Below are 25,905 nucleotides of genomic sequence, written 5' to 3'. Positions count from 1 at the left end.
TTAGAGGCAATATGAATTTCGAGGCCAGTGCCATTAGAGAACACCATTTCCATGAATTTTTATACTTGATCTGTAACAATGTTTATGTCAGTGATACGTGTCAAAGTAGCATCCACATGAATATAGGGACACAAGGTTTCCCAGGAGAACATTGCCCAGAGCATCACACTTTCTCCACCAGCTTGTCTTTTTCTTAAATTGCATCCTGGTGGCATTTCTTCCCCAGGTTAGCAATGCACACGCACCAGTAAGTCATCAGACCAGGCCACTGTCTTCCATTGCTCCATTGTCCAGTTCTGACATTCACATGCTCAGTGAAGGTACTTTTATAGGTGGTATATATATATATATATTTGAAAATTGTTAGGTTCTTTTTTTTCCCAACTGTTTTGGAAAACCTGCATCAGTTTTTTTTGGTTCTCCTGAAGAATATGTCTGCCACATTGTCAAATAAACCTTGCCTGACTATGGTTCCTAATATAGAAAGCTAGAATATTACTGAATGCAAGGCAGTCATTACATTTTAGATGCATTTCTTTGATGTACTAGTGATTAGGTGATGATGTACATTTGTTTGATGTTTACTTGTTGATCCGTATTAGCATATTTCCAAAGAAACATTGTATGCATTTTTTTCATGGATATTTTTCAGAAAGTTTATGCATTAAATGTTTAGAGGTGGTAAATACAGCCAGGTTTTGTTTTTTATATCATCAATCACAAGAACTTCATTTTGCCTTACTGAAAGAACTGTCCAGTTAACATGCATAATTACCACTGAAATCTTCCCCTCTGCTGTGAATGTCATGTTCTATATATATATACATATATATATATATATATATATATATATATTATTCACTATTTTAATGCCATAATCATGTGGGTTCACCTCATAATTACAATATTTCCAACCTGACTTGAAGGCAGTATTTACCAGTAGTAACATCGGATGCCATGAAGCACTTTAACATGCTGGTCAGTCTCCAAGGCACTGAGTGTACCTGCTTAGCTTTGACTGACTGTTGAGAATATAGTTATAATGAAGGCAAAAGTTTTCAGTGGGCAGGTGGCCAAAGGGTCAAGAATTCTGTCTTAAATCATCTATAATTTAGTTCAGCAGTAGCTCCAGTACCTCACTGTGAGTGAGCTACAGCTTTTTTTTTTGAAGTAGGCAGTAATACAGAAAACACCACTGGTGTGGAAGTTAAGATGTATGAATTCCCAGCGGGAAATTTTTCAGGGTTTTCAGGGTTACATGCTGAGGTTTTTAGGAAACCATGTAGGTAAAAGGCTTGCAGAAAAGACCTCATTGAAAGAGTAGAGCATGAGTTGACCAAAGTGTTACCTTACTCTAGCTGTTATAAGGAAACGTTAATAAAAAATGTTATATTATATGTGACATTTAGTCCCCATTCGATTCTGTTCAAATTGATTTTATGTGTATAGTGTTTTTAAAAATAGACATTGTGACAAAGTAGCTTTACAGAATTGTTTAGATTGAGGATATCAATTCTAAATTAAAGTATCTTCTATTAAGACATAGATGAGTTTAGGTGTAGAAACTGTAGATGTGTCATGAGTATAGTGTTTTCCAGGGATGGATGTATTATGAGCAGGGCAGTTAAAATGGGTAATACTTTACAGACAGGGTAGGGGACAAAATGTGCTCTTAAATGTGCACAAGGCCTTGTTTCAGTTTTTACAGGGGACTGTAAAGGCTAGCCTGTAGTATATATCAGAGAAGCTGGATATGATGTGCCTTGTGACACTTTCTGATTCTCTTATTTTATAATCTGAAGTACACCGAGTTCATTGCTTGTTGCTTTTAAAATTTTGTCTGCTGTCATCTCTTCTCTATTTATGTCCATTTGACTTTGGCATGCAATTATCCAACAAATTAAACAAATCACAAGAAAATCACACTTAGCTATCAAGGTGTTAGATATCCTTAACCAGACTTAATTTACTGCTGCTTTTTTCCCCTTGTTTTTGTAGGGTAAGGCCAGGATGATAGATAGAAACAAAGACATTAGTGGGAGTGTGTAAATTATGTTAAACCAGATCAGCAATCAGCAAGCAAGCAAGCAAGAAAGAAAGAAATAAAGAAAGAAAGACTATTATTACTACTGCTAATACTACTACTACTACTACCTAGGGTTAATAATAATAATAATAATAATAATAATCATCATCATCATCATCATCTTTATCATCATCATCATCATCATTATTATTATTATCGTTATTATAGGTAGTAGTAGTAATAGTAATAATGTTGTGATAACACAAAATAAATATAAAAGGAGGTGTAGCTGGACTAGAGCATTGATAATATAAGCTAGGGAAGATCAAATTCTATCAAATTCAGTCAGAGATTTCTAAGAAGAGAATCTCTAATAATAGAAAGTTGATGTATAGTCTAAAAACAATCAACTGATAAATAATGGTTAAGCTAGTAATTTTTTGTGAGTTTAAAATGAGATTTAAATAAGCTGAGAGACTTAGAGAATTTTTTTCTCCAAGCAGCTTCTTTAATCTTGCAGTTGAAAGGTGTCTTATACACACACACACACACACACACACACACACACACGTACACACATGTACAGAGAAACTAATATGTTCCAGTGCTGATAAGTAAGCTGAGAAGTGTTTGAAACTGTGACTTTTAACTGAAATGCCAACTAATTTACCATTTGAACTCCTTGTGATAAATAACACTGCTAATCTTATTTCTGTCTGGATCAAACCGGCTTTTTATTATTAAAAAAAAGAAACAATGAAGTTCAAATGTGTGTGTGTGTTATTGTTAGCCAGATGGCTATGTGAGATTTGGTTTATAGATATTAGTGTTTGCACCAAAGAATATCTGAATTATTATATTATCTTAAACAGATTTCATCTGATTCTGCTCCAGGTCTTTACTCTGTGTAGAGCAGAAACAGGAAACTCAGTAAATCACATATGCATGTATAAAAGATCAGGACGAAGCCATGGAGGTAAATGTGAAGTTATTTTTAGCAGCGCAGGTCGAGCTGTGATCAGAGAAGAGTGTCACATGCTTGAGGCTGCTGCTGTTGCTACCTGACTGGTTCAGTGGCTAACAAACTGACACACACACACACACACACACACACACAAGTCTATGACTGTCAAAGCTTCTAAATGCCAGAAACTGTGTGTGTGTGTGTGTGTGATATTGCATTCAGGTGTGTTAGATGAAATAGCTCTGAGGAAGAACTGACCTTTGCAACTCACGCATGGTGTATTTAGGAGAATATGGTGGATGTTAACACACATAATGTGTAGGACTGGCATAGCTTCCTTCCTCCCTCTGGCTTTTTAAAAACAATTCACATCCTTCTAACTGAAAAAAAAAAATATATATATATAAAGCACCATTTTGCCAAGCAGCCTATAGATTGTTCTGTATAGATTGGTCTTATGCTGCAAGCTGCGGCTTTCATTTCTTCAGGAACTCAGCAGTGGATACTGCTGACTTTCAACTGAAGACAGTTAAATGATCATCAGTGTGCTAAATTATCTTGTACACATCTTATACCTCCAAACACTACTTAAGAGAAAGGAATGCCATTCAAATTTATTTGATAATAACTTGCCTATTCCCAATAGCCACTTCTTTGTACTATACAACTGCTGATGTTAGCTTAAAAGAACATTTGTGTTTCTATTTTCACACAGCAGGCTTCCGTACATGCAATTTCTGTAATGCTTACCCTATACACGGTCAAAGGGATCCTGGATCATATACCAAGGGACTCTGGGCACAAGGTGGGGGACAACTTAGATGGGTCGCCAATTGGTCACACATTTAATTCACAGACTACAGACAATTTAGACATGCCAATCAGCCTAAAACTCATCTCTTTGGACTGGTGGGGGAAATTGGATCCCCCAGTCCACCCACAAATGTGCTTATCCATGAGCCCCTCCATATTAGACAATATGTGGTCTTTTCAAAGTAACCAAGCCATATTCAAAAATGTTCAAGCATATAATTGAATCCATGCATTTCCATAGCCTTTTTCTTTTTCATCAACTTCTTTTTTTTATAAATGAAGAACTATAAATAAAAAGTAAACTATAAGTGGGTACAAATTAATTTATTTAACTGGATTCCTTTTCAACACATTCTTGTTCATTCTAGCTCACTGCTAGAATCATAATGTATGTTATAATCATAGGTTAGAATCATAAATTTTGATATAATGTAGTTGCTGTAGTTTGGACACTGCAGGTTTCTCTCATAATATGGTTATAAGTTAAATACATGTAAGGTTTGTGTCAATCTTTGTACACTGTTATGTGTTAAAAACAATGATCTGGGTTCCTTAATCCTAAACCCAATTTAGCTGTCTTCTTCTTCTTCTTCTTCTTCTTCTTCTTCTTCTTCTTCTTCTTCTTCTTCTTCTTCTTCTCTATCTCTTAAAATAGACTATAGCTTGATAGACTATACAGTGGCTAGCTCAATATTTCCCATGCTATCTCCTTGCTTTGCCATCAAATGCCTCATTTGTCCATTATCTCTTATCCCTCTCTTTCTCTCTCTTTTTCTTTCACTGATAAGAAATAGAAAAGACGTGTCTTATTTTTACAAGAAAATATAAAAACACTTCACACTTTTAGTTTCTAATGCGATTTTTCATGCTGCGTTAATGTTATATAAATATTCTCTGTTGAATCTCATAGATACCTGGATCATCATGAAAATGTATGCAGGGAATCTGTCAGTATAAAGCTGATTGAAAAACAGCTGAATTAATGTTCAGTCATGCGGCTTGGTAGCAACCCTCTCTTGTATTTATCATATTTTAAATGTTAATGTTGTGGTGTTGGGATTTGTTTGTTTGTAGTTTTCACCAAACCTAATAGAACATTCTAGTAGGAATTCTAGGAAGAATTAGCATTTGTTTTTGGTTCACATTTCTATAGTATACTGTAATTAATGACAGAAGGTTTGATTCTAGAAAGCAGAGAAGGACAAGGACAGAGAGATGGAAAACTAAATATAAAAGAGAGAAGTTAGATAAGTTAAAGGAATTGAGCGAGGAATGAAAGTGAAATGGTGAAATGCTTTGGCACTGTGGATGTGTGGGTTGTGTTTGCTGAATGATGGGGATCAATAAGATTTCATTCACACTCTGTTCCCTCCTGAAAACCCAAAGGTTTGCACTTTTTTTTGTAGCTGCCTCCACTTTTCAGAATACTGACCCAGCCTGTCACACCTCATATATTTTTCATTAAGTTTTAGTTGTAGCTGTCTTTCCAAAACACTTTTACATTTTTTTACAGTTGATTTGTCACTTTATCTGATATCACCTTTTTTTTTTTACCTATTCATATAAGGTTGGTTAACTGCTGATTCTCAATTCTATTGACAGCTAATTTCCCCAGCCATGTGTGCTCATGTGACCAATTAGCACTCTCTTCCCTCTAATGATCAATCCGTACCTTTCCAATCACTGGAGAATAAAGGGAAGGGCAGAGAGATACTGGAAGACATAATTCGAGTCTTGATTCCACAATAGGAATGAACAATAAGGAACAGCGTCTCCTGTTCATAGAATAGGAAGACTGCCTTTCAATTTCGGCTCTATTCAGGTAAGGATCAATAACCTGATTCACATGCAATGCAATTATAAGCCTTATACATATAAGCCTTATTCAACAGCTCCACAATTATACAGTACTCAGGAACACCCATTTTACAGCCCTGTAATTATATATATATATATATATATATATATATATATATATAAAGGGTGAATTATTCAAATTACTCAGTGCATTTGATGACCACAGAACACAGACAATATATCTGATGTACACAGAATATGTACGTTTTTCAGGCTCTTTCACAAATTACAAAATATCATGTGACTCTTCCAAGAGTGAAAAAATAGCTTATGTGAAAACAGTCACCTGAAGAGGAAGTAATGGCTTTAGCGTGCTGCCTAGTCCCATGCTTTGTTTCCCTGGTAACCTAAATGACTAGTGTAAAAGTGATAGCTGACATAAACTGATCATCTGTAACATTGAAACCACAGACAGGTAAAGGAAATAGCATTATCTCTTTACCATTGGTACCTGACAAGGGATGGAATACATTATTCAGCAAATGACGAGTCAGTTCTTGAAGTGTAGGAAGTGTGTTGGAAGCAGGAAAAACTGGTAAGCATAAAGATGTGCATAAGGCCAAATTGTGATGACAAGGCGGCTGTGTCAGTCTCCAATACAGCATGTCTTATGTGGTGTTCCCGGTATGCACTATTTAGTACCTACTTAAAGTAGTCCAGGGAAGGACAACTAGAGACACGAGCATCAATGATATGCATGAGTAGCAAAGGCTAGCTGTCTGGTTGAATCCTACAAAAGAGCTACTGTTGCTGAAAAAGTTCGCTATGATGGAAAGGTGTAAGAACACACAGCTTGCTGTGTATGAGGCTGCATAGCTGAAGACCAGTCAGAGTGCTCATGCTGGCCCCTGTCTACTGCCAAAAGTGCCTACAATGGGCTTGAGATGGGTTGGAGAACCTACAAAATATTAGACAGATGGTTTTAATGTTATGGCTGATCAGTGAAGTCATGTTGTACACTTTAATTGATGTAGAGAGAATGAGGACATGGAAATCAGCCATGAAAGAGACAGTGGTTATTTTTGGATTTAACTGGTATTTAACCTAAACTTAAACACACACACACACACACACACACAGCAGGACGCTGTCAGTTTGCACCATGAGCTGTCTCTGCTTGGCTCGGAGCAAGACTTGCGGCATATAAATAGAGTATCATTAATCACATATACACATGCAGGTGTACACTCATTCATGAAATCACAACCCACTCCACATTCAGACTTTTGCATACGTTCATACGTTTGCCACCACAAACGTATTCCAGGATTGTTGGCTAGTTAGGTGCATTTATACAGAATAAGCAAAACAAACAAGTATTTGATTTTTGTCCTCTTCTAACTGAGTATCCAATGTAGCAGTGTCAGGAAATGATGGTGGATGCAATTGCAAGTACAGAATGATCTTTATTACCAAGGCAAATGAGACAAGGATGCAACAAACAGCATGAACCTGAGCAGGCAATATCAAACACAGTGCTTATAAACTGTGAAGATGTGCTGAGTCCAGATGTGTGCAATTAGTAGTCTGGTGAATTTGAATGTAAGACAGTCTTGATGTCGTTAGTTTTGACGACCTGGCTGGACTGGAATCTAGGATGTGTAGCTGAACGTCAATTTTGAGGTAAACACAAGCACAAAAAGTGTTCTGTTTTCGCATCACACTTCAAATATTAACATCTGACTATAATGTCTTGATTCGCTCCTGGTGTATGGCAGGTTGGTGCTTGCCTTTATTTTCAGTATTTTCACTAGATTTTAAAAAGATGGATGAAGAAAAGTTGGATGCATGCACACAAATTATTCTGGATAGTACAACATGCCGAGTCATTTGGCATTTGGAATTGGTTGTGAAAGTAAGTTATAAGCATCGAATTGCCTCTTAATGCGCTGCACTGAAAAACAGATATATTTTTTTTAAGACATTAAGAAGGTAGAACGATTAGAATGAATGATTTAAAGATAGCTACATACCAAAAAAAAAAAAAACAAACATTCTTAGCTACTGGGCAACTATAAATAATACACGAATAGCTCAGGCACCAAGCCTGATTTATCCACTAAAACACTACACACTATGCAAACTATATCCTCTGCCATCTAGCGTACGAATTTTAAAAGGGTAGGAGTGTCTCAAATGAAACACTAAAAATTTTTGCTAACTGGAAGTATTAGCCATTTCCAAGTCAAATAAGGTAATATGACAGCGCTAGATTTAGCAGAATACGCTTAATTGTTAAAATGTTGAAATACATTTTAACATTTTAAAAAGACATTTGTAAGATGTCTTGTCGACCAGAGTGTCGTCAGCCATCTTCAAAATGTTTTTCATACAGGATGAGAGCCTGGATGAGTGCATGAAGTATCCAATACATTTTATTTTTTTTGATTAATAAGTGCATCATTCTTGGAATTTGTTTTAGTTTGAGCACGCTACCCACACCACATGGCATAGAAGGATGCAGCTCCTGTATGGTGGTGATGTTTCATCCCTGAATAGCTGCTTGTAATTCTTAGTACAAGCCAAACAATCTAGCATACACACAGAGCATAATTAAGCTTTAGAATTTATTAGCCAAATGATTATTGTTGCTGCCTCTTATTCAGCAAAGCCTGTTTCCATTTATTAGGCCTATTAGAAAATCCAATTTAGATCTCCTAAAAGAAAAGCAAAATACTGCCAGGCTGGGCTGATCATTATTAGGGGGTGTATATGGCTGTGTTTTTGTTGCATAATTTGCAAATAAATAACATGGGCTTTAAAAAAACCCCCAAAGAGATCCACAAATATATTGGTGCTCCAGGAAGCATGCATGAAATCAATTAAATAAGATGCACAGATCTTTTCACATTATTCTAAAAAAGTAACTAGTTAACAAACATGTTTGGAAAGAAATAAATGCCATCTGCCATTTGTAGATTTATGAATGACATGGCACATGTTGAAACCTAAAGCTGTTCTCATGCCAGTTCATGCAAATAAACACTCAGTTTGTTTTTTTCCCCTTCTCTAGACTGTCGAGAGAAGCTTTTGCTAACACCCACATCCTCTGCTAATTATATTAGTAGTGTACGAGTAGTAAAAGGAGATCTGAGGTAGATTGAGCAATTATACAACCATATGTGCAGTGTGGTTATGATCAAATCCAAATAAAAAGTAACACGCAGCATAAAATCTGCTCTAAAGAAAATACACACTGATTTATATCAAGATCACATTGCCTTTTTACTTTTATCATCTATCTATCTATCTATCTATCTATCTATCTATCTATCTATCTATCTATCTATCTATCTATCTATCTATCTATCTATCTATCTATCTATCTATCTATCATGCCTCCTTTGACCCCTCAAGAGTAGTCTTACCCAGTCAACAACCTCAGTATGGTTGGACCCACAGAAAGGTCCACAGTTAATGCATTAACTACTAAAGTGTATTCTTTGTTATGAGCATTTGAACTCTCAACTATATTTGACTGGTGGATTATAATATGTGCTTTAGTATGTACCCATACATACTACCATTACTACCCAGTGGTAAACTTCGAATCATTGACTCTAAATCAATTACTACACTCTATGTAACACTTAAAACATAAATATTGTGTTAAGCAAGAAGTTAACAAAAAATGTTTCTTAAGCATAAGTGTAAAAATTAATGAAAATTATTGAGCAATAGAACAAAATACCACTTATTATACATGCATATACTGGAGACATAAAAAAGGGAAGGGGGAGTGGATTGAGAAGGTTTGGGACACTACATAAAAACTATATGCCAGATGATCTTAACAGCCATAAGATGGTCTTCCTAAAAGGGAAAGATAACAAATTCCAAATTCCTTGTGCCAGTTAAAAATAAATAAATAAATAAATAATGCACACAGTACCATTCTAATTGGAAAACTCAACATGCACAGTCAGTCACCTATGCATGCCCAAAACCAAACATACATGGATCCTTGCATGAAGTATTTTTTGTTGTTTACACAAGACCCTATCTATCTCTATTCACGCATTCATTCCTAATTTAATTTATTTTCTGTAGCAGTTATAGCACCCTGATGCCCATGTCCCAAGCAGATAAACATTACTAAAGGCCATTTTATTAATGTGGGTTCATATAAAATTCAAGTTAAAGGACATGGACAAAATAAAATTATTTTTAAGTCATATTAAAGAAATAACAGACCTTCTGCTTAAGAATTAATAAGCAAGTCTAATATCTTTATAGCCACAATTTAGCAAATTAGTTGATAGCAAACTAATTGATATGTCTCAGCATATCAACAACTACACACATTTGTAAATGTGAGTATGGACATACAGCAACAGTGCTGTGGAATAAAGTTGCTTAATGGGGCAAATGGCCACTTACAAGTGGCAACTAGCACCACTGGTTTGGGACACTACATAAAAACTATATGCCAGATGATCTTAACAGCCATAAGATGGTCTTCCTAAAAGGGAAAGAGAAAGATAACACAATCCACTCCCCCTTCCCTTTTTTATGTCTCCAGTATATGCATGTATAATAAGTGGTATTTTGTTCTATTGCTCAGTGTTCTATTGCCCAGTGCAGAATGTAGAGTTAGTCCAAATCTTGTCAAGTGAGTCTAACCCTAACTGTTTTTTTTTTAACACAAACTAGACATTCATTCTAGAGCCTAGCTTTTAAACGAGAGTGTTAAATGATATTAATGAGATAGGGATGCATTATGAGAATTGCTAGGCATGGTTTAGCTCTTGTCTTCTTGGATTTTGAATATGTCAACCTTAAATGTTGAAAATCTTTAAAGGATTCAGCAAGACTGGGAGTGGTCTTGTGTGCCACACTCCTGTGTGTGTGTGTGTGGAGGGAGGGAGAAGCTGAAGGTGATGAATAGTATTCCTGTGCTGGTCTAAGAGTCAGGAACTTAACAAGGGAGCAGGGACGAGTGGAAAATGGTAGCAGAGAAGAGGAGAGCTGAACAGCTACAAATCTCTGTCAGAACAGAGACTTGCTTTTGGCCTGGCACTGTGCCATGTGTGTGTGTGCCAGAATGGAAGGTCCCTGTTGCCTAACCAAGACAGAATGATATTTGGTAAGATTAACATGCACAGAGTACATTTAGGCAGACTGTGTTTCTTCAGTGATCTAGAAACTGCTTCTGTAGTAATAATCATGAAATTCTACAAATAAATAAATAAATTAAATTAAATAACTGTAATACACTAATAAGTGTAACTGGCACTGTTAGTTGGGAACACACACATATCTTGTCAGGCTCTATACTACACAAACTGTATGTGTGTGTTTGTTCTATGCATTATTTGTTGGACAGGTTTCCATTCTCTTACTTCTTCTCTTTCTCCCTGAGAGAGAAAAATGCAGGAAAAGCAATTTAAAACTCTCCAGCTGTCCGTAACAATGAGGGCCTGCAGACAGTAATTGACTGGGTAAGAGAGTGAGAGAGAGAGACAGAGAGAGAGAGAGAGAAAGAGAGAGAGAGACAGAGAGAGAGACAGAGAGAGAGACAGAGAGAGAGAAAGAGATGGAGACAGAATGGAAGGATGGACAAATGAGGTATTAACTGAAGAAATGCAAGATGAGGAGGTGGCTTGGGAAGATGTTATGGATAGCCACTGTATAGTCTTTGAGCTAACGTCTATCTCTTTGTGTGTGTGTGTGTGTGTGTATTTTGGCCAAGCAGCTATGGTGGAAACTAAATCCTTCCCATTAAAGTAATATCATGCTGTGTTGAGCTGAGGGCTTGACAGCAGGTCTTTAGTGATTAATTGAGTGTTTAATGTGGACAGTAGACAATAGGATGTTAGACCTAAAGCACTGGAAAGAGAGAGAAAGAAAAACGTATTCATGTAAATTGCTCATCATATTTCCTCAAGCAATCATGCCACATTAAAGGGGAATAGGTCACAAAAAGACCACATCAGGTTGCCAAGAGCAAAATGAGTACACAGTGGGCAAATACTTGAAAATACAGCTTGAAAATACATTTTTGCTGTGGAATGATGAATCTTGATTTCTGCTACACCAATGCAGATTTTAGGGTCAGAATAAGTGGACCCAAAGTACCTTCTGTCAACATTTCAGACTGGTGGTGGTGTAATGGGTGGCTTTCCTGGTAAACACTGGGTGTCTGAATATTGTTACTAACCACACGCATCCCATAATGGCCACAATTCACCCATCGTATTGCTGCTTCTAGCATGATAATGCAACATAACAAAGTGCAAGTCATCTTAAACTGATTCCATGACTATAAAAGTGCGCTTCAGTGGCTTCAATAAACGAGACCTGAATATAACAGAGCAGCTTATGAAGAGTCTCAGCATGAACTTGATATATCTGTGGATTGCTACAACTTCAAGAATCCATCCCAAGATTAACTGAAGCTGTTCTGAGAGCAAAGTGGGGTTCTAAACAGCATTAGTAGTGTTCCAGTGAGCAGGCAGTGTATATTAATTATCTCACTTATTAGGAAAGGGAATTACAGAAAATTGTGGAACTGTAACAGCTGTATGTTTCTTTGTGTGTGTGTAAAGACAGAAGATAAAACAAATGCTGTTGGGAGCAGGAAAACTATCAATGGGAAATGAACTCCATTTCTAAAGGCCATTGTATTATACAAACAGCTTCAAATCACTGCCACTGCTCAATTTCTGTTTTCATTTTTTCTGTTTCAAGGTTTTGGTTACTGAGGTAGAAAGTAAAACAAATGCCTGTGCATGTATATGTGGGAGTGAGTGTCATGGTGTGGAAAGCAATTGACTTTAACATTAAATTAGCCTCGTGTGCACAAATACGGCCATAGGTGCTTACAGTATGTGAGTGCACACACAGAAATAGTGTCTAGCTGAATTACACACACACACACACACACAGCCACAATGTAAAATCACCTCTAGTGGGCCATATATGCCAAAACAGCACTGACCCAATGAGGCATGGACTCCACTAGATCCCTAAAGGTGTGCTATGGTATCTGGCACCAAGATGTTAGCAGCAGATCCTTTAAGTCCTGTAAGTTGCGAGGTAGGGCCTCCATGGATCAGTCTTGTTTGTCCAGCTCATCCCACAGATGCTCGATTGGATTGAGATGTGGGGAACATGATGGCCAAGTCAACACCTCAAACTTGAACCATTTTGCTTTGTGGCACGGCGCATTATCCTGCTCAAAGAGGCCACCAATATCAGGGAATACCATTTCCATGAAAGGCTGTACATGGTCTGCAACATTACAACAATCCATGTGATGTAAAAGAAAACGTGTTTCATCAGACCAGGCCACCATCTTCCACTGCTCCTTGGTCCAGTTCTAATGCTCACATGCCCATTGTTGGTGCTTTAGGTAGTGCACAGTGGTTAGCATGGGAACCTTGACTGGTCAGCTGCTATGCTGAGCCATGCTGGTGCCATTATGAGGAGATAATCGATGTTATTCACTTCACCTGTCAGTGCTCATAGTGTTATGGCTGATTGGTATATACAGTATACACTATATTGCGAAAAGTTTTGGGACACCCCTCCAAATCATTGAATTCTGGAGACTGCGAGCCATGCCAAAACTGGGACATCTGCCTTTACATCCCGATAAATGTAATATGGAGTTGGCCCGCCCTTTGCAGCTTTCACAGCTTCAATTCTTCTGGGAAGGCTTTCCACAATGTTTAGGAGTGTGTTTATGGGAATTTTTGACCGTTCCTCTAGGTCATGTGAGGTCAGGAACTGATGTTGAATGAGAAGGCCTGGCTCACAGAGACTATTATAATTATTATTATACCTTAGGGATTATATCTTAGGGACTTTTTTACACTTATTTATTTATTGATTTATTTTCTGATTGTTTTTCACTTAATCTTTTTATCTTGCAATTTCACCCTTAGGTTGGAAGTAGTTCAAATATGATGTACAGTATCTTGGTTTAATTTCCTTCATTAATCAGTGGTGTGTATACTTTGTATATCCACAGTACATGCTGATGCTGAAGAATAAGGCATTTTGTTGTTAAAAAACACATTAATATTTCTCTACTGTGTGTGTGTGTGTGTATGTGTATGATCTCTGATCTCTGTTGTCTTTCTGAAGAGGTCAGATCAATTGAGCAGCTGAGTAAACACAGCAGAAGTGGGTTGTTTGGAATGACTTTCTCTTACTTACCCGAGTCTCTCTCTCTCTCTCTCTCTCTCTCAGCCCCATCCATGGTTCCAATAATGCACCAGGTCAGCTCCACCATGAGGAGCATCACGCTGTCATGGCCACAGCCAGAACAACCCAATGGCATCATACTGGACTATGAGCTGCGTTATTATGAGAAGGTAGGAGATCTGTGTGTGTGTGTGTTTATGAGTGTGTCTTCATGTTCTGCACATCACATTTTATCAGGCTCTTCACGCTGCAGTAATATTTTCTCAGAGGTTTGGATCGATTGCATTAAATTAAATTGAAACATGTTGGATAGAGTCTTAGTTCAATTATTTTGCTGCTTGGAAAGTGATGAAAAGTGCTTTTGCTTTGGCTTGTTGTTGTGTAAGACATCTGAGAAATGTGTGTGTTTGTGTGTGTGTGTGTGTGTGTGTGTGAGAGAGAGAGAGAGAGAGAGAGAGAGAGAAAGAGAAAGAGAGAGAGTATTGTTCTTTGTTCCATCTGCATTTTTCTAAATGGACATCTGATACTTCAGATTAAGAGTCCTATGTTCTTAATCATAAAACAAGCGTGAAATGAGACATGAGATCATGGCCTTGGCTGGATGTTGTAGACATATTCTCGTTATCTTTTTGGCACAGATAAGTCATCATTAGATGTCAGTTAGGTGATACCTGTTCAAATTACTTTAATATTTTCCTAATGGTATATGACTAATTGATTGATTTGAATCAAATTTAGTGGCAGAAATTACCAGCAGGCTGACTTTTCCACCCACTTTCCTCGGACTGTAGGGCGCAGGGTTTATACTATCTACTAATGTTGTTTTATATTCACTGTTATGTGTGTGTGTTAACTGTCTGAGTCACACTTGGCTATTCTAGTGTTTTACAGATTCAAATAAATTTGCAGTTAGTGTAAATACTGTACATAGTACTAAGTTGTTAAAAATGAGACACCTCCAAAGAGACCCCTGCAATCACCCCCACCAACCACAAACCTGAAACTTTTCAACAACAGCTTCCTCCAGGAAGTGACATCAAATCAAGATGGCTGCTCACATCAGAAGCCAACCAAGTATTACTTCTTACCTTTAAATGAGCTGTGTTATATATACAAGTATTCACTTTAGATGTATAACATACAAACATATTTACTTGTTAAATCTATAATACTGACTGTACAGTTTGCTGTGAGAGAGATGGAGGAGATTTGAGACCATACCTAAGATTTGGGTCCTTGTGGGAAACTTCCTGACAGTCCAGGTAGAATAACTTGTTTGACTGCAGTTTAGGAAATACATGCATACACACAGTTGTATACAAGCATGTAGGCAGTTAACAATATAGAGAAATCAACAAACAATCTTTAAACAATTAAAAAAGCCATATACTATATATAACCCATAAACAACATCTATTAACTATCCACATTTTAGATTTACACTAGTGTGACGCATAACATGAATGAATATTAAAACTCCTTGCCTGATCGTTTCATCCCACTGAAGGCAATCACACTCATCCAATTTTGCACAGAGCCGTTATTGTCTGATGATTATGCGGCATCCAAAAATGAGTCCGGATATGAAAATGAGTTTAATCAGAAAGCGTGGGATGAAGATCCCTCTCGACAATGGATTAACGCAATGCAAACGCCACGAGTGGAAGCACTTATTTACCCATAAATATGCATGAAGAGTAATCATCTCCTTATTTGTGTTCTGTGGGTCCTTTTGGCAAATAGACGAGCACTTCTCAAACAAATACAGATGAGCAAATATCACTGAACGGCTGCTTCTGTAGGACATTGAGGGAAATGAGTGATATCAAAGACTTTCGGGCAATAATTTGTTCATTTACAGTGCATTTTTAATCGCTGTGTGAAGACTTGTATAGCATAATGATAATGAGTCCCTTTGGAGTGGTTTATGATAATGCAATAATGTCCAGCATTTTTGACATTATTCCATTTATTATATGACTTTACCAAAGAATTCACTAATTCCAAATGGAAAACTACAAGCTTCTGTTGCTATTCATCCAACCAATCAGTGTGTAATATATAAAAAGCCTCCATTTAGAGGTAGTGGTAGCTTAAGTGGTTAAGGCACTGGGTTGCTGATTGGAAAAGCAGGATTCAAACCTCAGTGCCACCAAACCCCAACCCTGGTCCCTGACCACAACCCCCAAAAGTTAGGATATGAGAATCAAGTTCACTAATGTACAAAAACCATGTTTTGTGCCAGCTTGTCACCAGCCATGACCTTCTCCTTCTACACAATATAGTTTGTGTTTGAATAGGAACAGGTCACCAGTCTGCAGTGTTGAACTTGAGGATGAGTGTGCCTCAGAAAAATGTTTCAATATATTGGAGTAAGCAGGGATGTGTTTAAAATGAGGTGTCTGCTTTGCCTCCCTAAATTACAAGAACTGCATCTAATTTGAAGAAGCATGAATACATTCTTAACATAAGTTGGGTATGTTAGCCTGTTGTCTTTGCTAACACCAGGCTAGTCTAGCATCAAATTGAGTAGCTAATGTAAATGGCTAAGCAATTGAGTAAGTGAAGACACTGAACAATGAACAATTTTAGACAATGATAAGTAACTTTCTCATAAAAACATGACAGTAACTTAAAATTCATCATTAAATGTAACTGAGTACATTAAAAAGTAGCATTATTTATTTATTTTTTTTTACTTTCACCTGAGTACACCTTCTGTTTGTATACATCCATATTTAATTTTAATTGCATAAAACTTTAAAAACTGAATCATGTTTTACTTTTGTATGTATTTCACATAGTATAGGTAAAGTGTTTTAAAATCTGCTCACTGCAAAAGAGAAAAAAGATTATATATTTAAAATGATAATGCATTTATCTCCTTATTCTTTATTTTTCACCTAATGCACTTGAAAGAAATATGATATGTCTTTTTTTTTTTTAATTATACGTTCACAATGGGAAATGAGTCCTCATTTTGATTCATAACATCATCCACATCAGTCTCTGTCTCATCACCAAGGTAAAAGTCACTTGCGGCATTTAAACACAAGCCTCATCATTGTCTCTTCACTCCACTGATCTCTGTTTGCTCTTACATCGGTGAGGAAATGATCTCTGATTAATTCCATCAGTTCTGTTCTGTTGACTAAATTTCTCGTTATTAGGTCATTTAAACATTTTAAACACTTTGCCCTCTGTTGTGTGTACAGAGTGCATACACAATCGTCTCCGTTTTGATGATGTGTGGCACGGGAGCATTGCGGACATTTTGAAAGCGTGACATTTGTTATGGTATCTCACAGCTCCAGGGCTCTCGGTTCAATCCTGAGCCTCGGTTAAGTTGCAACTCCATCATGACCCTGAAGCAGTAACTTAAAACGAATGAATGTAATTTTCACATCAAAGATATCATGACCTTCGTACTGCATCGCTTTAAAAGACAAATAAAAAACAAAAAAACAGGTCACAACGATGCATTTTAAAGTTTTGCTGCATACATTAGGCCGAAATATATTTAAGTGTTCGGTTGCTGAAGTTTTGTTGTAGAATGCGTATTTGATTAAAATCTGTAATTTTAGCTGTGCCCTAACATCCATCTAGTATTCCAACAGCAGCCATTTTTCAAGGCTACTCAAGTGTATGAGCAGTTTGATATTGCTCCAGCCGTGTGTGTATGTGTGTGTGTGTATGTGTGTGTGTGTGTATGTGTGAGTGTGCATAGTGGGGAAGCTGTAGAAATGAATGCTCGAGGTTTATTATGTTTTGTTATAACCATTTTTACACTTCAGAAATTACTACCCAGATATCAATCATGGCCTTGTTTACATTCCTCTCTGCTCTTATCTTAGAATCATTGTTGTTTTGTTTACTTTCCTTTTTTTTTTCTTTTTTAATTATGTCCTTGATTACAGCGTTCAGCATGAAAGCTGATTAACAAGCAAATTCACTCTCAAGAGGAAAAAAAGCAATGCATATTGCCTTGTTTAAAAATGACTTATAGGTTTAGAGGCACACTGGGGGGGGGGGGGGGGGGGCGCATTCAAACGCTCGGGTGTTAATGAGGGCTGTTACCCATGACCTGTTTAACTCCAAATCTCTTTGTTCATTTATGTTCTGCTGTTGAATGTTTCTTCTATATTTTACCTTATATTGTTAGTAGTAGGAGTATGTTTAGCATTGTTAAATTGGTGATTAATTTTAGAAATAAAGGACATAAAACCTAGTTAGCTTAAGAGGATGACATGGCTGTTAATTGAAAGTCATGTATGGCATGTTGAGGATGGATGCAAAATGAAGTTTATTAACGAGAGGCAGGCAGATAAACCCAAAACGTGACTCGGAATAATGAACAGAAAAACCTCAAAAATCAGAACACAGAACAAAGGCTCTGCAGTGACAGACGGGTAAACGCTGAGCATTACTTCACACAGGACAAAGACACAAGGGGGTTAAACTATCAAAAATAATTATAAGGCAAACTGAAAACAAGTGCAAGTAATCAGGACACATGAGGGAGACAACCAATGACAGGACACATGTGGCAATGTTAACAAAACAAAAACAAACACATGATAAACACAGAAGCACTACAGGCTTTTTTATGTAAGCTAAGTTCTTCTGCACACAGTACTTGGGATGGGAGTAAAATCCCTGACATGCAGAAGTTATACTAATTGTTTTGGTTGCATATTAAAAAATAAAAAAATAAATAAAACGGTTGTGGATAAATTTATAATATCGATTTTTCAATACATATAAGTTTCCCTTTTTTATTATTAGAATTGTAATTAAATACCATGTTACTAATGCCATGGAAAGTAGTGATAGCTCAGTGTTAAGATGTTGTTCTACTGGTTGGAAGGTTGGAAGTTCCAATCCCAGGTGTACCAAGCTGCCATTGCTTGGTGTTTGAGAAAGGCTCAAGACTGCTCAGTTGAATAAAGGAGATAAATATAAGTTGTTCTGGATAAAGGTATCTACCAAATATTAACGTCATATTCATTATATTGATAATAATGCATTTGAATTAAGATTTCTGCCTGGTCAGAAAGTGTTGAGTAATTTTCCATAACAGCAGCTCTGACACTTGGGCAGTAGGGCTATAATTCTAACAAAATTTTTATACACTAGATGGCAAGTATCAGGAAACCTGACCATCACACCTATATGTCTCAATTTCAAAATCATGGGCATTAACAGGGCATTGGTCCCCCCTTTGCTGTTCTAATAACCTCTCACTCTGAGAAGGATTTTCTAGTTCCACTAGATTTTGAAGTGTGGCTGTGGAGATTTGCTCATTCAGCCACAAGAGCATTAGTGAGGTCAGTTACTGATGTCGGGTAAGGAGGTCTGGCTAACAGTCACTGTTCCAATTCATTGTATAGATGTTCAGTGGGGTTGAGGTCAGGGCTTGGGCCGCACGATTTCTTCTACATCACCTTTGGCCTACCATGTCTTTAGAGACGTCACATTGTGCTGGAACAAGTTTGGACCCTTTAGTTCAAGTGAAGGAAAAATGTAATGCTGTAGCATAGAAAGATATATGTTGAACTGTTTGCTTTCAGCTGCTTCCAGTTTGCTTACCATTGTGCCTATAGTAATATTTATGATCTTAATTCTAATATCAGAATGTGTTTTACATCAAGTATAATCACACGGATACATGTGCAGGAGAAAGGGTACACAGAATATTACAGTGAGAATATACAGATGTAACAGCAAAGATGTAACGACATACATCATTAATTTCTATAGTATCAGCTCATCTTCAAGGACTTGTGATGAAGTAATAAATGGATTCAAATCACAAATAACATGTTATTTAATACTGTTGCTATTTAAACATTTCACTTATTATTCAGATATATTAAACAGTTGAAAATTGTGCCAAAATCAACAAGTCTTAAAAAGCATTTCAACACGATGAGCCACCAGAAAAGCTTCACTGCACAAATTACCGCTTAGATTTTAACAGTCTAAACCTCCTTACAGTAAACTACAGCAATAAGCTACTACTAACAGCTATTTACTAATTACTGTAATTAGTGGCTTAAGTATATTAATAAAAAAATCTAAACAATACACACACACACAAAGTTAGGTGCTTCGGTTTCACTTGTCCCTTTACATATGAAACTGAACAATGAAAATGAAGCACCTGGTTTAGTAATAATATAATTTATTTGTATGGTGTAGGGCCTTGCTGTGTGTATTGGTGCATTATTGTCCTACCATAAGCAGTGGGCCTAGGGAATGCTTAATGTTGCAAGAGTCCAGGTGGTAAGCTTCTTTGGGGATTCTCCACACACTAACTCTCCCAAATGTGGGAACGACAATGAAAGTGGACTCATCAGAGAATGATTCATGTTTCACATTGTCCAAAACGTAAGATTTCTGCTGTTGGCAACATTAAAACCAATGTTTGAAATTAGCACTAGTAACCAAAGGTTTGACTATAGCAGCCTGGCCATGAATACCCTCTGGAGGTCCTAATGAACAGGTTTTTGGTGGAATCAGAAGAGTCGGGGTGCGCATTAAATTCTGCAGTGAGCTGGGCAGCTGTAGTTTTATGTTGTTAGGATACAGTCTGGCTTTGTACCAGACATCCCTTTCAGACAGCTTCCTCTTGCGTCAACAATTACTTCTGTTGGATGTAGTTCATCCTTCATTGTGGTATCCCAATGTTACCCTGGATACCATAGCTTTTAATACACCAAAGACTTGCTGTCCCGGTCACAGATGCGCCAGCAAGACATGCACCAACAATTTGTCCTCTTTTGAACTCTGATATGTTTCCCATTATGTTGTGTGGAGTGCAATATTTTATACACGTGTCTCTGCTAATTCAACCTTCCTACTTTGCTCTTACTTATGAAATGTAAAAAAAAAATAAAAAAAAATACACATATATAGGCATGAAACCGAAAACATAACTATATTATTGCTGTTTATTAATTAATTAATTAATTTATTTATTTTTTATCTATCAAAAATGCTCATTATTTTAGAATAGATAAATGAAAACTTATCTGAGGTACCATAGTGACACAAGGTTGAGGGAACATACAGTAATAAGCTCATGTTAACTAGCTAACTGAAGCTGAGTGCAGACAAATCCTGCAAAATTAAGGTGCAGCTGTGCTTTTCATGTTAAACCTTTGCACTCTTAATATTAGTGATTTACTTATTCCTTAGGATGCTCCATGGCGGGTTGATCAGAAAGGCAGCAACATATTCTGACACAGAGGCGGAGACACAGACTAATGCTGAGGTGGAGACAGACCAAAGTAAAAGCAGAGAAACACTTCAAAAGGTGATTTCTTCCAAATGCAGAGCAGAAGGAATCAGCATGTACATGTGCAAGGTCCTTGATTTATGACCAGTCAAAACCCAGAGAAGAGATGTCAAGTTTTGCCTCTTTTTTACAATTACAGTAACTTTCTCCTATTATTTATAGTCGATCAAGCCATAAAAAGTATTAATAAAAATAAATGAATAAAATTTTCTATGATTCAATGCATATTATATTTAAATATTATATAATAATATTATAGTAATTTACTATAATATTTATAGTTATTTAGCCTAAAACTACAGTTAACAGTATAGATTTTACTGTGGAACTGTAAAAAATTTTCTTTAGTTGCTATTTAGATGATGGTGGTGGAGAACTCTGTCTAACACATCTCTAGAATCTATTATTGGTGTTCAATTAGGTTGAGATGTGCTGAATAAGAATGCCATAGCATATGGCTGGTTTTGAGCTGATCAGTCAGAATAAATTTGTATTTCAATTCGCAGCGAATTCCCTCTAATGAGACAGGTCGGCACAACCCATGCCAACAAAATGTCTCCCACAGCTTAACAAAACCACTCTTAGATAGTTTTTACACTGGGCATGTTTATGTTGGTCTAATTTCAGACTTCATCAAACCCTGGTGCATTTGAGTTCATCTTACATCATCATAAACATACCTGGGAAACGAAACGCAACTCAATATATTTTTTACTAATTTATTTATTTTTTTATTTTGGTGCTATTTGGTGCAGTAAGGCACCTTTTTCTTCTGTGTCCCACAACATTCCCCTGCCACTCATGTTAGATGTGGTTTCTGGAAACTTCCTTTACTTCCTGACAGTGCAGGCCCGAGTATGGGTTGTGTTCACATTTGAGTTCCAGTGCAACCTAAACTCAACAAAAGCATTTAACTCTTTCTACATAAATACAATATCCATACAAGTACAGTGAACCTACACCACCGTTCATTTACTGTACTACGTGTGTATGATTACAGGTCCATCCTCTCTTACACAGCTCATTACTCATCACAGTACTGATGTTTATGCTCCACTGAATTTATTACCTGCAAATCACTTCTGTGGAGCGCCATGCAATCTGTGATTCTCCCTAATTGTGCAGTAAGCAGTTATGAGTGTAGAAACACAGCAGCTCATACTGAACATGATATTCCACCTTCTGTTGGTCTGAGTAGAGTTCTCCATGGGCTAGGTCAGGTCAATAAGGAAAGTTGTTGTATTAATCAGAGGTGAATAAGAGGGAAAAGGAAAGAGGCCGAGTACAAGAAAGAGCTTGGCAAAATACATGAAACTACTTTGCAGAACTCACTGACCCATGAAGAGGGCAGCGTGCACAGAGAGGTCTTATAATATGGACCTAAAATGCTTCATGCAAACAGGAAATTGTGCTTGTTGTACCAGGTGTTACTGTTTTATTTAAAGTATTATGACCTATTAAAAATCTAAGTAAAAAAGCTTAGTTCAATTACATTTTATTTGTTTTCAAATGAAATCTGTTTTGTTGTTGTAAGTTATAACTGTTCACTGATAGGAACACGAGTGCAAAACTGTTCAGTAGTCATGGATCTCTCATAATATGTATATTTTTTGTGCTGTATATACAACTACACTATATTGCCAAAAGTATTCGCTCACCCATCCAAATAATCAGAATCAGGTGTTCCAATCACTTCCATGGCCACAGGTGTATAAAATCAAGCACCTAGGCATGCAGACTGTTTTTACAAACATTTGTGAAAGAATGGGTCACTCTCAGGAGCTCAGTGAATTCCAGCGTGGAACTGCGATAGGATGCCACCTGTGCAACAAATCCAGTCGTGAAATTTCCTCGCTCCTAAATATTCCACAGTCAACTGTCAGCTGTATTATAAGAATGCGGAAGTGTTTGGGAACGACAGCAACTCAGCCACGAAGTGGTAGGCCACGTAAACTGACGGAGCGGGGTCAGCGGATGCTGAGGCGCATAGTGCGAAGAGGTCGCCAACTTTCTGCAGAGTCAATCGCTACAGACCTCCAAACTTCATGTGGCCTTCAGATTAGCTCAAGAACAGTGCGCAGAGAGCTTCATGGAATGGGTTTCCATGGCCGAGCAGCTGCATCCAAGCCATACATCACCAAGTGCAATGCAAAGCGTCGGATGCAGTGGTGTAAAGCACGCCGCCACTGGACTCTAGAGCAGTGGAGACGCGTTCTCTGGAGTGACGAATCGCGCTTCTCCATCTGGCAATCTGATGGACGAGTCTGGGTTTGGCGGTTGCCAGGAGAACGGTACTTGTCTGACTGCATTGTGCCAAGTGTAAAGTTTGGTGGAGGGGGGATTATGGTGTGGGGTTGTTTTTCAGGAGCTGGGCTTGGCCCCTTAGTTCCAGTGAAAGGAACTCTGAATGCTTCAGCATACCAAGACATTTTGGACAATTCCATGCTCCCAACTTTGTGGGAAGAGTTTGGAGCTGGCCCCTTCCTCTTCCAACATGACTGTGCACCAGTGCACAAATCAAGGTCCATAAAGACATGGATGACAGAGTCTGGTGTGGAGGAACTTGACTGGCCTGCTCAGAGTCCTGACCTCAACCCGATAGAACACCTTTGGGATGAATTAGAGCGGAGACTGAGAGCCAGGCCTTCTCGTCCAACATCAGTGTGTGACCTCACAAATGCGCTTCTGGAAGAATGGTCAAAAATTCCCATAAACACACTCCTAAACCTTGTGAACAGCCTTCCCAGAAGAGCTGAGGCTGTTATAGCTGCAAAGGGTGGACCGACGTCATATTGAACCCTATGGATTAGGAATGGGATGTCACTTAAGTTCATATGCGAATCAAGGCAGGTGAGCGAATACTTTTGGCAATATAGTGTATCTATCTATCTATCTATCTATCTATCTAAATACACACACACACACTATAATGAGTCATTATAGAGTACACACCTTTGATTGCACACCTTTGATTGTCTTGTAGTCATCCCACCCTTTGACTTTATTTGTCATAAATTATTTCTTGATTCCCTTCTTTTTAATGGTTGTTTTTTCGTCTCTGTTGCGTCTCAATTTGTTAGCAATAAAAATACATTAGTGACTGTAATAATCTGGACTGGATAATCACACTAGCTCCTGAAGAGCTAAACACATTCAAACACACACACACACAAATTATGCTACTCTGCAGTTCTGCATTAGGTGAAATGGTGCTTTGAAGAAAGCATGTGTGCTCATGTGTGTGTGTGTGTGTGTGTGTGTGTAAGAGAGATGACCCATACCCCACACCTAAGAAGATCAAAAGATATTCAAGCGAGAATCTACATTTAAATGCAGCACTGTCACTCCCCCATCTGTAGTGATCCATTTACTAAATTAAATTATCATACAGGGCTTATCTCTTCCATGCTGACGTGACAGGAAGTGAGAGGTCTACCTTTATCTCCGCCTTTCTTACAAGAGCTCTAATGAAACTGTTCCTGAAATAATGCTTTTGCTGAGAGTCAGGCACATTTAGTCATGGTCTGTGTGCGTTCATAAAAAATTCACTGTCACAGTCCCTGGAATCTATAGTACTCTCAGAAGAGCACTTCAAAATGGAGGTGGCAAGATTGCAGGACTTCAGAAAAAAAAGAGTAAAGAACCTAAAATGGCATCTTTCATTGAAATACCTCCTACTACTACCACTACTACTACTACTACTACTAATAATAATAATAATAATACTTGTTATTGTTATGGTTGTGATGATGATGATGATTATTATTATTATTATTATTAGTAGTAGTAGTAGTAGTAGTAGGTAGGTAGCAGCAGCAGTGGTAGTAATAGTATTCCTAGGGCCACAGTGGCTTGCATGGTTAGCATGCTTGCTTTAAGCATAGGGGTTCTATTCCTGCCTCCACTCTGTGTGTGCAGTGTGTGCATCTTTCTCCCTGTGCTCAGTGTTCCGGTTTCCTCTCCCAGACCAAAAACATGTGCTGGAGGCTCATTGTCATCTCTAAACTGTCTGGAGTATGTGTGTATATGTGAGTGTTTGTGACTGTGCTCTGCGATGGGTTGACACCCCATACAAGGTGCCTCGAGTCCCCTGGGATGTACTCCAGGCTACCTGTGACACTGTGTATGATACAAGGTACAGGGGATGGATGGATGGATGGATAGATGGATGGATAGTAATTCAAAGCACTCATTGACATTAAAATGAATCATTATCATCATCATCATAAGATAGAAGGATAAGTGATGTAGAGTATAGATGGATGGATGGATGAATAGATGAATGGATAGATATGAATAAAGATTTAAATTCCTAATGAGCAGTCCAGGCTAAGCAAAATACCAATGACATGTTGAATAAAATCAAATTGTTAGCAGACTGTAGTGTAAAATATTAAAGCAGGTTTAAATTGCATTGAGTTAATCTTAAATTTTATTTTCACATATGAAGATGTTCATCATACTGCCTCAGAAAGATAAAAGCTCCTTTAAAGGATATGGACACCCCTAGGGGGATATGAAATGTTTTGTAGATATGTAGATATGAATCTATCCCTGTTTTATTACAGATCCTTAATAAGTGGCTAAGCAAACCTTATGGATGTTGATTTGATTGCTACTATCTTTGAAACCAAAGACTTGAGGAAGATAGAGCTGAGGTTGTAAGCATTTGATGAGTTTGCTGTTCTCCTGCAATTGCTCTTCTAAATTGGTGAGTTTGGTGTGTTGATTCAAGTCCTGGCCCTCTGTTTGACCAGGTGGTCATGCCATGCTGCATAGGGCTGGCATGAAAGG

The 25,905-nt window shown here is 37.5% G+C and overlaps 1 protein-coding gene across 3 annotated transcripts in view; it reads left to right on the top strand.

Moving 5' to 3' along the window:
• Positions 1-25,905, top strand: part of LOC131371026 (ephrin type-B receptor 1-B) — a 315,677-nt gene that overhangs the window by 215,609 nt on the left and 74,163 nt on the right. For all 3 annotated transcript variants that reach the window (XM_058418733.1, XM_058418732.1, XM_058418731.1), the window contains one exon: positions 13,857-13,981. In XM_058418733.1, coding sequence (XP_058274716.1) covers positions 13,857-13,981 — 125 coding nt within the window. The remainder of the gene's footprint in view (positions 1-13,856; positions 13,982-25,905) is intronic.

This window comes from Hemibagrus wyckioides, linkage group LG20, assembly GCF_019097595.1.
Source record: "Hemibagrus wyckioides isolate EC202008001 linkage group LG20, SWU_Hwy_1.0, whole genome shotgun sequence".
Taxonomy (NCBI): domain Eukaryota; kingdom Metazoa; phylum Chordata; class Actinopteri; order Siluriformes; family Bagridae; genus Hemibagrus; species Hemibagrus wyckioides.
The sequence above is the reverse complement of the archived record's forward strand: the minus strand, read 5'-3'. Positions and strand labels throughout refer to the sequence as shown.